The sequence below is a fragment of the Sarcophilus harrisii genome, chromosome 3 (assembly GCF_902635505.1).
Source record: "Sarcophilus harrisii chromosome 3, mSarHar1.11, whole genome shotgun sequence".
NCBI lineage: Eukaryota > Metazoa > Chordata > Mammalia > Dasyuromorphia > Dasyuridae > Sarcophilus > Sarcophilus harrisii.
This window is the reverse complement of record NC_045428.1, coordinates 499,254,904-499,268,869: the sequence shown is the minus strand read 5'-3', so window position 1 is coordinate 499,268,869 and position 13,966 is coordinate 499,254,904. Positions and strand designations below refer to the sequence as shown.

Sequence of the window (13,966 nt, the reverse complement as noted above, 5' to 3'; positions counted from 1 at the left end):
ACAGGCTAGACTAGAGACATAGCGAGACAACAGATGATTTTTTTTTTCTTTTCTTCAGTGGAAGGTTGTGGGACAAGAGGTTTGCAAACACATTCGTGTGCTCATGGGCCTTGTCCACACAATGCGGGGGATGTGATAAACAGGCGGTGCTGAATTTCAAAAACAACTCAAGAGGTGGGTGTTTTAAATAGACTGATGTGTATATTTGCGTCCCACAGAAACCTTGAAGAACAGGGAGTCTCTTTTCTGTAGATTTCTAATGGTGTTCCTGAAAGCTACCTTCAATAATAACAATTATAGCAGCAACAACAACAGTAATGGTAGTAATAATAACAATAACCACAACAGTTAAGGTTTACAAAATGTTTTCCTCCAAACAATTCTAGGGAAAAAATAATCCATGAATATAGTGTTTTGTTGTTATCATGGAAAAACTGAGGTTTGGCGAGCTTCATCCCCAGAACTTTCTAGTATATTGCCTCACCCTCCAGCCAGGTCTTAGATCCCGGGTCCAGGGAGTCCTACTGGTATTCTTAGTTAGATTCCAGACTCCTCTCTGGGCCTGATTTCATAGGCCATAATCACTTGAACATTGAGAAATCTCTTAGAAAGGAAAAGGAACATGATGCTGTGCATCCAAGGTTGAATTTTAAATCGGGAAAGCCTGGGGTCTGCTTCTGATGCATGGGCAATTCATTGAAACTCTTTGTATCCCAGGCAACTCTCTCTCTTCTCCTTTTCCCTTTTGTCCGTCTGTCTGTCTCTCTTTTTTAATTTTTTTAGGAGGCAATTGGTGTTAAGTGTCTTGTCTAAGTTCACACAGCTCGTAAGTGTTAAATGTCTGACATTAGATTTGAACACAGGTCCTCCCAAGTTCAGAGGGAGTGATCTATTTACTGCATGGCAGGCAACCCTTTAAGACTAAATTAACAATAGGGTGGATGATCTACATTAGTAGAGGGATTTTCCACTGGGACTTTCCTGTACTGACAAAAATCATTAGTCTAGTTCCTTCTTCCTATTTGGTGAGGGCCAAGACAAAAAAAAAAAAAACAAAAAGAAAGAAAGAAAGAAAGAAAGAAAGAAAGAAAGAAAGAAAGAAAGAAAGAAAGAAAGAAAGAAAGAAAGAAAAAGAAAAAGAAAAGAAAAGAAAAGAAAAAAATAGAGAAAAATAAAGAAACACTGGGCTTGAATCCCAGAGATCTGGTTCTGATACTCATTACCTAGGTGATCTTAGGCAAATCACTTCCCTAGTTTTTTTCTGTAAAATGGAGGAAGTAATAATGACTCTACCTATTTTACAGGACTATTGTGAGGAGCCAATAACATATATTTAAATATACATTGCTCAATCAATCAATAAGTATTAAATACTTATTAAGTGCGAGATCAGGAGGAGGGTCCAATTGTAAAGAAGGAAACAATATCTCTCTCAAGGGGCTGGTGTTCTACTAGAGAAGACAATAAGTATATTATGTATGTACTTGTATGTAACAATTGTAAATAAATTGTGTTACATATTATATATGCTATGTCACATTAAATACAATGTAACACAAATGATGCATGTTACATAGGTAAATATGTGCAACATCCATTTAAAGGGAACAAATACAAATACATGCAAATCAGTGAAATACCAACTAGTCATGAGAGGGAGGGCGCTAGTAGTTGGAGGCAGGATACCAGGAAAAGCTTCATGTAGAAGATGGTTCTCTCTGTGTATAATGTGTATAAAGTAATTTTGAAGCCTTTCAGTGACACAGACATGTAAGCTACAATCAACCATCCAATTCCCTCTCGCTATGTGATTTCCCTGAAGCTCCCTAGGGATGGTCAGTGAAAGGTGATGGCAGGGTGTTGGAGGTGGACCTCCAACCTCTCTCAATCTCTAAAATAAGGCTGTTTTTAAAGACCCCTTTCAGCTCTGACAGTTTAAGATTCTATGAGAAAAGAGATAGCTCCAAATTAACCCCACCTCTTTGACCTTACACATCTTCCCTCTCTTAGATCCAGACAACAGCCCTAAAAGGATGGTTGTGAGCAAGACCAAATTATCTTATACTCACAGACTTTTTCAGCTCTTGCAAACTGGCCTGCCACGATCCAGGAGAGAGTGGTTACAGCTATTAGGGCTCCAACGTGCAGAAACGGGGCTGTACCCTGAAGATGAAACACAACACTTTAGGCGTTAGCCCTGCAGTACCATCCCAGGGAGAAGGGAGGATTAGGGGCTGTCATTTCCCAACCAGCTCCATCCTAAGAGCTTTGGAGGAAAGAGATCCTACAATTAGTCACATGCTTGCTCCTATCTCCTTGGAAGGTTCATGCAGCAGGAGGTAGCTTGGAAGAGATACGAGATACACAGGCTGTTTCCTGGATAGCTACAGGCAACTCGGAAATGGGCTTCAATAACTCTACCTTGAGCCAATTGGCACTGGAGGGCAAAGGCAGGACAAGTCGGGGTGGGTGCAGTTAGAAGGAGGCAGATTACAGTCCACAATAAAAAAAAACATTCTAACAATAAGAACTTCCCCACTATAGAATTCAATGGTTCTCAAACTTTTGTTCTCAGTATCTTTATGTTGTTAAAAAAACTATTGAGGATCTTTTCAAAGAGTTTTTGTTCGCATGGGTTATATTTATAGCTATTTACTATATTAGAAATAAAAAATAATTTTGAATTTGTAGACCCTCTGAAAGGGTTTCAGAAACCCCAACAATTCTTTGGACTACACTTTGAGGACCACTGGAATAGATTGTCTTCACAGGTAGTAAAGCTGCCCATGACTGGAGATATCCAAGCAGGGAAGCTGCAAAGGTTGCAGTGCTCAAGGGGGTTGAACTGGATAATCTTGGAGATTCCTTCCAGTTTTGAGATTCTATAATTAAATGTAGTGGCAGGATGCAGGATACCTGGATTTCTGGTTCTTGCTTCCTGCTACACATTCTCAATGGGACATTGGGAAAATGATTTCCTTTTTAGTACCTCAGTTCCATTCTCTGAAAACTGACAAGGGATAAACTAGATATTTTCTAAGGGCCCTTCCAGCCCTAAAAATCCTGTCATCCCCCAGAGAATTATGTTTGGAGACACAATTGAAAGAATCACAGACTTAGCATCAGGAGAACTGAGTTTGATTCCAGGCTCTGAAACTCTCTCACTCAATGACTTAGGGCAAATTCCTTCGCTGCTATATGCCTCAATTTCTCTATCTGTAAAAGAAGGCAACTGAACTAAACAACCTCTAAAGGCCTATTTTTTTTTTACTTTTGACTTTCTAGGGTCTTATAATTTATGAATTTCTCCCATAGCCAAAATCAGTGAATACAGTGAATACAGATTGCCTCCCCCACCCCATCCCCAACTTTGGGTCAGATGGGCACCCTCTACTCACTTGCAATGATATTAGCAGCACAGCCCACTCATCATCCCAGAGCTGGGCTATAGAGGACACAGCTATGAGGGTTGCAATCAAGGTCACAGTCAGTGCCACCTGTAAGAAGTGCTGGGGTCAAAGCTGGGAATGGAAGGAAGAAGGGGCTCCCAGGAAATCCTTTTCCCCCCTTGGTTTCTGTATATGTGTGTGTATATGTGTATAGATACACATGTGTATATGTATGTGTGTGTGTGTGTGTACACACACATACATACATGCAACTGTGGATAAGTGTATCTGATTGTGTATGAAGGTGCCACCATGTACAATCATATGTAACTGGGTGCCATGTGAGACATCATGCAAACATAGGTGTGACTAGCTGTGAACTTAGCCATGTGTATAAGTGTGTGTCTCTGCATGTGTGTGACTACACAAGTGAAGTGGTATACAATTATGTGTCTGAGTACATATCTGAAGAGCACAGGTTTGTGTGATGGTGTATGTGTGATTGATGGGCAGTATGTGTATATGTGTGTGTTTATGTATGAAGAGTGCATGTACACAGTTGGATGACTCTTATGTATGGGGGAGAAGGGATAAATGGAGAGAAGGAAAGAAGATGAAAAATCACTTTGCTAGACTTCAGCCTCCACTCAACAGCCTCTGGGATCAGTGTCTGGAAATGACAACACACACTGAGACTGAATGAGGTGGAGCCTGGCTTTCTGGGTGGGATTAGGGTAAGTTATCTTGGATCTTGGGGAGGCTATCACCTGAGCTTCAGTAACAAGAAAAATAAAAACAGGAGCATGAGGGGGGAGAGAGAGAGAGAGAGAGAGAGAGAGAGAGAGAGAGAGAGAGAGAGAGAGAGAGAGAGAGAGAGAGAAAGAAATAGGAAGGGAGGGAAAGGGATAAAGAGAGAACATGAACACACACCCTTGGCTGGAGTCAGGGGAACTGGGTTTTTGTCCCAGCTCCATAACTTTAAGCAAAATATCTCTATTGCCTGGATATTTTGTCACTGCTCATCAAAAAAAAATTAATAATAATAATAATAAAGGGATGAAAATCCACTGAAATTCTTAGGTTAAAAATTCCTTTTCTGGTTTTTTTTTAAGTGTACAGGCATGAAGTTTTATATGTGACATATTTAGACTCATTGGCAGAGGCCAAAAAAGAGTCAATATCCAGAAGAAGGTAGTCAATGGTGTCAAGTGCTGCAAAGAGATGTGGAAAGGAATGAAAATTGGAAAAGAAATAAAAACTATATGGCAATTAAGAGATCATATGATTACTTTGGAGAACATTTCATGTGATGTTTCCTCATCCTTCCAGCTCTGACATTCTATGGTCTATGTTCCCCTCTGGAAGCCTCGTCGTGTCTGTGGCTGTGACGCAATCCCCACAAAGCCTGGAGGAGGCAGCGCAGAGAAGCGTTGAGCCCCCGCCGGTGGTGCCAGCTGGCATGTTTCTCTCATCCTCTAGCCCTGAAGCTGAGAGAAAGGAATGCCTGGTGGGAAGCACAGGAGCCTAGGGGAAATGTTCAGTTCTTCCGAGAAGAATGAGCAGGAAGATCTAGAGTGAGGGTGAGGGGATGGTGTCACAAGGATGAGAAGGCTAGAAATGGCTTCCTTGGTGAAGACATTCTCAAGCTTTCTGGAGGTTTACAAAGAGTTCTCCTAACAACTCTTCGAGGGAATAGCTATATCTCCCATTTTACAAAAGAGGAAGCTAAGGATCAGAGAGGCTAATTAACTTATTACACTAAGTAGCTAAGCCAGGATTCCAGGCTCCGGCTCTATTCACTGGCCAACATTAATTGTAATTAGCCGCTCCCCCTGAACTCTTAGTGGTCTGGCCTTCAGCTCCCATGGTAGTTCTCTGTGGATCCTGGCAGGAGGATTAACTCTTTTCTCCTGCACTCCTGCTCTCCTCACTGTTCTTTTCTCTTCTCTCCCCTTACACCCTTGGGGTGACAGAGCCCTTACCTTATGAAGCCAGTGGAGATGCATCTGCTGTCCCACAGCAATGTGACAGAGGGCCAGGATCTAAGGAGACACAAAGTTAGAGAGCTTTCAGACTCCCAATGAAGGAGGAGAAACCAAGGGGAATGAAAGGGAGGCAGATTTCAGCTCAGTAGAAGGAAAAGCCTTCAAACAATCACAGTTGTCCCACAATGTGAATAGTTGTGTTTTGAAGGTAGTGAGTTCCCCCGTCTCTCACCAAAATCAAGAATCTCGGAGCTGATGTCATCTTGCAGCTAAATGTCATGTTGTCCATTCCACATACTTGAGCAGAGAATCTTTCTACTGTGTTCCTCTTGATTGACTGACTTTCCTCTTGAAGAACTCTAGAGTTTTGAACTTACCCCTCAGACAGCTCATTCCAAATTCCGAGATCTCTGATTGTTAACAAGTTTTTCCTTACACCCAATCAAAATTTGTCTCTCTCTGGTTTCCCCCATGCTTATAGCTCTGCAAAGATTGGATGCCCCCTTAACAGGGAAGTTAGGGAGGTAGGAGAGAAGGAGAATTCCTATCTAGATATGAGAGGGCTGAGATGGCTCCTAGCTCTAAGAATCTTGGGGTTCTATAAAATACTCCCTTATACTGTGAACCTCTACATAGCAGGAGCCCATTTCTCTGCTGGGACCCTTCCCCTCAAACTACCTTGTACCCAATGACTTTATATTTACATTTATTTTCCATACAGTGTGTTCAAAAGGTTTTAATACAATTTAAAACTACAATAAAATTTTTGGGATAGTTGATTTTCTGTGTGTGTGTGTGTGTGTGTGTGTGTGTGTGTGTGTGTGTATGTGTCTGCTGTTTTCTCCTATTGAATTAAAAGCTCCTTGCAAGTAGGGATTGTTTCATTCTTTGTATTTATCTCCACAATCTAGTACAAATGCCTGACATAAAGTAGATGCTTAATAAATGCTTACTTTTTGACTAATTGACTGGTCACTGGTAGCTCTATCCAATAAGACCAAGCATTTGCTAAGAGAACTTCGTGTGGACCAGGCACCCACCAGAAGACCTTTTCCCTATCCTACAAAGCCCAACTCAGAGACTACCTTCCTTCAATAGGATTCAGTTCAAATTATAAAAGCACATTCTCTAGAATGTATCTAGAGGTCATCAATTTGAACCTGAACAAGAATCTCTATATCACACTCTTTCCTTGCATCTTTCTTTGCATATCTTCATAGAGGGGGAACTTATTACTCTGAGACAGCACATTCCACTTTTTAGAAAGCTCTAATCATGATTGTTTTTCTTTTATCAAGTCAAATCTACCTTTCTATAAACCCTCCCTCCCTCCAAATTGCTCCTAGTTCTACTCTCTGGGGCCTTCTGAACAGGTGTAGTCCTTCTACAGGATAGTTCTCCAAATACCTGAAGACTTCTCCCTCCCCCTCTCCCTTTCCCCTACAGGTCTTCTCCACCCTGAACAGCCTTAGTTGGTTCAAATAATCTTTAAGTGGCATGAAACTGGAACCCTGCCTCTCTCCAGGATGTTCTCCAATTTATCAATGTCTTTTGCTAAAATGTGCTGCCTAAACTGTCAATGCTGTAAAGTTACCCATACATATAACTTGTAAATAAAAGGCTATTAAAATAAAAAAAAAAACAAAGCAGAGATCTCAGAACTAAAAATAATAATAATAAATAAATAAAATAAAATGTGCTGCCTAGAAAAAAACTTTTTGTCTAAGAATTGGCTCATGCCAGTCTTGCAGTTCATTCAAACCTCTAAATCTTTTTTCAAGAACTGTAGTTTGGCCACTCCCCTGCCATCTTATTAAGTAGTTCAAACAGAGTAATAACACTACATTTAGGGCTATTAAGTTTTACCTTATTAGATTTCAGTCCAATGTTCAGCCTGTTGGGATCTTCTTGGGTGCTTTATCATTCGATGTATATTAGAGCTCTCTCTCTAAGTCTGGTGTTTTCCACAAATCTGATAAGCATACCGTCCAAACTTTCACCCAAGTAACTGAGAACATTGTTGACTAACAGAGTAAAGATGGATCCTTGGAAGACTTCATAAGAGACTTTCACAACAAATCATTAATAGCTATTGTTTCAGTCCATGTGGTTATTCCATTATTTCAAAATTATTTAACTATATTTTCATTTAGTCCAGAGGCTGATAACATTCTCCAGTGCTGCATGAACCAGATTAAAATGTAACTGGGAAATAATTAATAAAATTAAAAAAAACAATGGAACATAATGTTAATATGTGGGTTTCTAGGTTCATATGCAGATATCTTTATGAACAGTTCAGTGGCCTCCATTTCAATTGGGCTAGAAATCACTGGTTTTGCCTTATACGTCTCCATTTTTTCCCACAAGAATAGTATGAGAGAATTCCGGATGAAGCCATGCTGGCTCTTTCTGATCCAGCTTCCTTATTTAGATGTTCACCAACCTTTAAGAACAAATTCTATGATTTTGCTAAGAATCACATCAAGCTCACTAGCCTATGGTTTGAAGATGCTATTGCCTTCTGTTTTGTTTTTTTTCAAACTAAGCATTCATTTTCAATCCACTCAAACATCCTTCCATTAGTCCTGTTGCCTATTCATGTATCCATTCATCTATTTATCTATGTATCCATCCATCCATCTATCCAGAGGTTACTTGAAAGACATCCTGTCACTTCCCTAAAAACAGGGAATCCCCAAGGGTCAGGAATCTTGTCTTGAAGGAACAACCTTATTCCCAGAGATGACTTGTCTTTCTCATGCTATTATGTCCTACCAGACATACCAACAATCCTGTGATGTAGGTGAAACCAGTGGCAGTGGTCAGAAGGATAGGAATGGACCAGTCACTCCAATATCCCATCCGATTATAGAGGAACCTGGGAAAAGAAAAATAAAGAGTCAAAGGTCAGCATTAAAGTTTAAAGCTAAAAAATTGATGCTGGGACACAAAAATGTGAGGAGATCCCTAAGAGTTTTACTAGAGGCAGGAGATGGAGGTGGGGGAGCAGGACAGAAAACACTGAACACAGAATATTAGAGCTGAGAGGAATTTCAGAAATCAGACCCTTTGTCTCACTTCCACTTAGAAAGCCCATGGAAATTCTATCTCTCTCCCCCTTTTAGATTAGTTCAAATGCTGCATCTTCCAAGAAGTCTTGGACTCTTCTGCTCAGAGGACACCCTGATTCTTTCTTGTGCCTTCCTTCTCATCTTGTCTTATATCACAGTGACCTGTGGTTTGAGTCTCAATCTCCTATGGGACTCAGCTCTCTAAAGTCAGGAATCAGGCTCTAGTGGCAAGAAGTCTAGACTGAGAGTCAGGCGGTCTGGATTCGAGTCTTAGCTTTGCTCCCAAATTGCTGGGTGACCTTACATATGATATTTACCTTGTCTAGGATTCAAGTTTATTTATAAAATAGTGTTGGACTAGATTGTGAGTTTGCTGAAGGGCAGGGACCATAGGATAATGGTGATGGTGATATAAATAAAAGACCCATGGTTTTGTAATTATGGCATCTCCAGTCTCTTGTTATCAGGTTAGCTCATAGCCTCTGATATGATTCACCTGGAAATTTGCAATGACTCAGGGCAGCTACGTGGTGCAATGGATAGAATACCAGCCTTGAAGTCAAGAGAATCTGAGTTCAAATTTGGTCTCAGACACTTAACATGTCCTAGGTGTATGATCCTGGGCAAGTCACTTAATGTCAAATGAAAAAGAAAAAAAGATAGATAGATAGATAGGTAGAAAGAAAAAAGAAAGAAAGAAAGAAAGAAAGAAAGAAAGAAAGAAAGAAAGAAAGAAAGAAAGAAAGAAAGAAAGAAAAGAAAAGAAAAGAAAAGAAAAGAAAAGAAAAGAAAAGAAAAGAAAAGAAAAGAAAAGAAAAAGAAAGACAAAGGGATAAAGAGAAAAAGAGGGAGGGAGGGAGGAAGGAAGGAAAGAAAAGAAAAGAAATTTGGCCAAATTGGTCTGGCACTAACTACACTGATATTGAGATAACACACACAGTCTATCATTCAGTACATAATCAAAGCCTGCCCAGATCAGAAGACTAGACCAGGAGAGATTAAAGCTTTGTGAAACCATGGTCAGCTTTCTGCCACATGTGTCCAAATTCTTTTTATTTATTATTATTATTTAATAGTATTTTATCATTCCAAATCCATTCAAAGATAATTTTTAACATTCACCTTTGCAAATCATTCCAAATCCATTCAAAGATAATTTTTAACATTCACCTTTGCAAAACCTTGGTTCTAAATTATTTCTTCTCCCTTCCTTCCTCCCTCCCCGAGACAACAAAGCGATCTGATATAGGTTAAACATGTGCAATTCTTCTAAACATATTTCCATATTCATGCTGCTGTGCAAGAAAAATCAGATCAAAAAGGAAAAACATGAGAAAAAAAACAAGCAAACAAAAAACAACAAAAAGGTGAAAATATTATGCTTTGATCCACATTCAGCACCCATACCTCTCTCTCTGGATGTACATGACACTTTCCATCAAGTCTATCGCAATTGTCTTGAATCACCTCATTCAATAACAACAACATCTACATAATAAATTGCATCATTTTTGGAGAAGTGGGAGGTCTCAGGTTTGAATCACTGCTTACAGTGTCAGACTACTAATGTATTTGTTAGTTTTGTTTGTTTTTTTTCCTTTTTTTTCCCACTATGACAACTGATGACCACATGGATGGGGAGCGATATATTTGGGAACAAAGAGGACAAAACCCAAAAGATATCACTTTTTATTTTTTTAAACAAAAAATTCTCATGAATATTTTAATGAGCTACCTACATGATACAAAATTCAAATATGAGATTGTTTTTGAACTGACTGCAAATATTGCCAAGCTTGCCACTTTTAAAGCAAAATGGAACTTCTAATTCAGAGCCCCAAAATGTAGGGAGACCCTAAAAATGCCACTAAGAATTTTAAAAATATGGCTTACATATCTGGTAGGGTTTTAAGGCATCAAGCTGTTCATCTCTCACCAACCCTGGAGGGTAGTGGTCTTGTTATCATTTTGCAGATGAGGAAACTGAGCCTTGAATATAAGTGATTTGCTTATAATCACAGAGTTGATAGATATCAGAGTTAGGATGCACATCTGGACTATTAATTCCAACACCAATGCTCTTTCCATCAGGCTATACTGCCCTGATTCATCTTTTGTCCTCCATGAAAAGAAAGCATGAGATTCTGACCATGAAGTATTCAGGGAATATCCAAAGAATGGACTCATTCCCTCAAGTCCAGTTAAGTCTCAAAATTCTTCCTAACTCTGACATCCTGTGTTTTACCTTTTAAAACCTTCTTTATCTCTGGCTCAGTGAAAGAAGTGAGAGAGTAAGAATTGAGGGGACCAGTGATCAATCATAGGGAAATGAATAGTCCAGGCCAACAGATGGCTAGAAGTCTAATCAACAAGCATTTATTTGCTGAGAGCCTATGATATGTCAGGTACTGTGTTAAACACTGGGGAAATTTTTTTAAAAGCAAAAATGAACCTTGCCTTCAAGGAACTCATAATATAATTAAATTTAATCTTATCTGGGGATATGAGAATGTGAGACCCAGATTGGCCTCTGGGTCACTGAAGAGAGGAAGGTTTCCCGAAAGACTCAGTAACATATGGCAAAGTCCTGATTCTCCATTCTAGTTACATATAGTTTCAGTTTGGTTCCAGTTTCAACTTCTATTCTTTATAGGTCGACTTGGTTTGCAAGTTGAGCATTCATAAATGGCACTGCCTGTAATGTGCCACTGGGGAAGAAATAATGAGTCATTTGATATATCACTCTGCATTAATTCAAACAGAGAGGTGTAGTGTACATACAAACTGTCCTATTTTGCTAAGGCTAGATGTAAAGGAATATTGAAATTCCCAATGACAGTGAGGAAATAAGACTTCGCTGTTTCCAAGATAGATGGATTCGATGAGGAAGGGCGGGGGAGGGAATGAAAAAGAATCCTTACTGTTTTGGAACTGATTTAGTAAAACCTATAAAGTCACTTGGAAAACATGAGCTTTTTAATTCCACCAATATACCTAATTAATTCAAAAAGTACTGTTTTATCCAGACCAAGAATGAGATCTGTTTTTGAATCTTAGATCTGCTATAGGAACTCAGGCTTAAACTATTAAGTGCTTCAGTTTTTTTACCTGTAAAATGCTAGATAGCATGTAATGGTGGATAATGAGCTAGATATGGAGTCAGAAGGACTTCGGTTCCAGACCCAGCCATGATACATAATGGTTGTGGAACCCTGGGCAAGTTTATTAATTTACATTTTAATGCCCAGAGCTCCCTAAACCAAGGAAATTGCAAAAGGGCATAGAAGGTGGAGGGAGTAGCTTATCATGCAGTTAACTACTCCATCGAAATCACAGATCCTATCACTACCCCTGTATTAGATGTCCAAGGCCCTTTTCAGCTCTAAAATTCTGTCTAAATTCCTTCCCAATTCTTATTGTCTATGGTTCATCTTAACTCTTAAAGCAAAGGTAGGTGGCAAAGGAATGCTTGTCAATTTAACTGAATCATGTGCAACTCTGTGGGTCATTTGGAGATGAAGAAAAGGTGGTTCAGGGAGGTGAACTGTTTGCCCAAAAGCACACAGCAAGTTAGCAGAAGGACTGAGACTGTAACTTTAGTCTCCTAGTTCAGTGATCTTTCTCAGCACATCATGTCACTTAGTGATTTGGAAGCTGTGGAGCTGCAAGAGAAGCTGGATCTTGAGGAGGAGGGGCAAAGGGAGGAGGAAATATGGGGAGGGGAGAGAAGACTTGATTGATATAGTAGTATGTGACCCTTCAAATTTAGTTCAAGGAAGGAGAAGTCAGCAGATATGCATTTAGAGCAAAAGTTCTTAACCCTACGTCCTGGAATTTTTTACAAAAATATATGGATAATTATTATTTCAACATGTTTGGCTTTTTTATAATACTATATATTTTATTTTATGCATATAAAATCATCATTTTTATAGTGCATATTCTTTCTCCCCACAAACACACAGTGTCCCCTTCCCCCCAGCAAAAATTTAAACACAACATTAATTTCTCTCTTCTATACTTCCCCTTATCCCTGTAACCAATAGGTAGTCATAACTGGTCATAATTCAAGTAAATGGAAATAGAGGGAAATCTCCATTCTGATCAAAGGAAGTCAGGTCTAGACAGGACCATCAAGAAAGGCCCAAGAGATTAATTAGTTCCTTCCTATCTAGCCTTCAAGGTTCCAAATGAGCCCCCACTTCTCTTTCAGAAAGCTCTCTTTCAACAATCCCAGCCCACAATGATAATTCTCTTTTCTGAACTCTAACAGTCCTTAGAGACTATATAATTAAATTCTATAATAGCTATAAAATGGCTATTATGTACAAAGTCCTGGATTTTTTTTTTATTAAAGTAAGAACTGCTTGAAAACAGAGACATACTGTCTTGCTTGTCTCTTTGTAGCCTCAAAACTTAGTATAGTACGTGCTCTTCAAACACAAGAAATGTTTTCTCAATAATTCATTGAATATTGAGTACAGAAAAGTAAATAAGTATACCTTCCCTGGCCTTCAGGAGCTTGCTGTCTAATAGTGGTCTCTACCACAGGTACACATTTATTTGTGTGTGACACAATGACACAAAGAAAAGGGGCAAAGGAGAGATCTAGACAAAATACTCCAGAAAAATCCTCAGGAGAGAACAAGGATATTTGTCTTCTCCAATCAGGAGTCTGAGAAATCTTTCTAGAGAAGATGGCCCTTGAGCTGGGTCTTGAAAGAAGAGCAATCAACAAATATCTATTCTGTGTCAAATATTAGGAGTGCAAAGAAAAAATAAATAAATAAAACAGACCTTGCCCTCAAGGAACTTATGTTCTTTTTATTTTTTTAATAACATTTTATTTTTCCAAATACATGGAAATAGTTTTCAATATTGATTTTGGCAAAACTGTGTTAAAGAACCTTGTGTTTTAATGAAGAGAAGGACTTCAAAATAGAGAGAAAACACAACTCTAAGGATATGGAAGAGATAATCCATGCTAACACACAATTAGGAAATACTATGGCAGTTCTAGTGATGCAACAGACTAAAGGTAGAACCAATGGGGCTTAATAAGGGCCCAGATGTGACCTCTTCTTTGTCTTCCATTGTTCTCAGGTTTTCCTAACTGGCCTAGGAATTCTCACTACAGCAAACATTTATTCTTCATCTCTGTCTCAGGGTACTGTCTCACAGCAAACACTGACTTTAATAGACAACAAACAGGCTTTTGTGAGCCTTCTCAGTGCTGGAGGATAAGCTTGCTGTAACAAGAATCAGGGACTTCAAAGGTCAGTCCAACTCATACCCTGAAATGGACCCCTCTCTACAGTTCTAACAAATGACCAGCTAATCCCAGCTCAGGACCTCTGGTGGTAATTCTGAGGCAGATTATACTTTGGGACAGATCTAATTATTAGGAAATTTCTCCTTATATTAAACTGAAACTTATTAAGTAATATGTGACCCTTCCAATTTAGTTCAAGGAAGTTCAATGAAGATATACATTTAGAGCAAAGTTCTTCACCTTATG

At 39.1% G+C, this 13,966-nt stretch overlaps 1 protein-coding gene across 3 annotated transcripts in view; it reads right to left on the bottom strand.

The window, feature by feature from the left end:
• Positions 1-13,966, bottom strand: part of GDPD5 (glycerophosphodiester phosphodiesterase domain containing 5) — a 174,172-nt gene that overhangs the window by 31,892 nt on the left and 128,314 nt on the right. For all 3 annotated transcript variants that reach the window (XM_031961376.1, XM_031961378.1, XM_031961377.1), the window contains exons 5-8: positions 8,162-8,255; positions 5,372-5,431; positions 3,399-3,497; positions 2,070-2,163 (exon numbers count right to left, since the gene is read on the bottom strand). In XM_031961376.1, the coding sequence (XP_031817236.1) occupies positions 2,070-2,163; positions 3,399-3,497; positions 5,372-5,431; positions 8,162-8,255 (347 nt within the window). The remainder of the gene's footprint in view (positions 1-2,069; positions 2,164-3,398; positions 3,498-5,371; positions 5,432-8,161; positions 8,256-13,966) is intronic.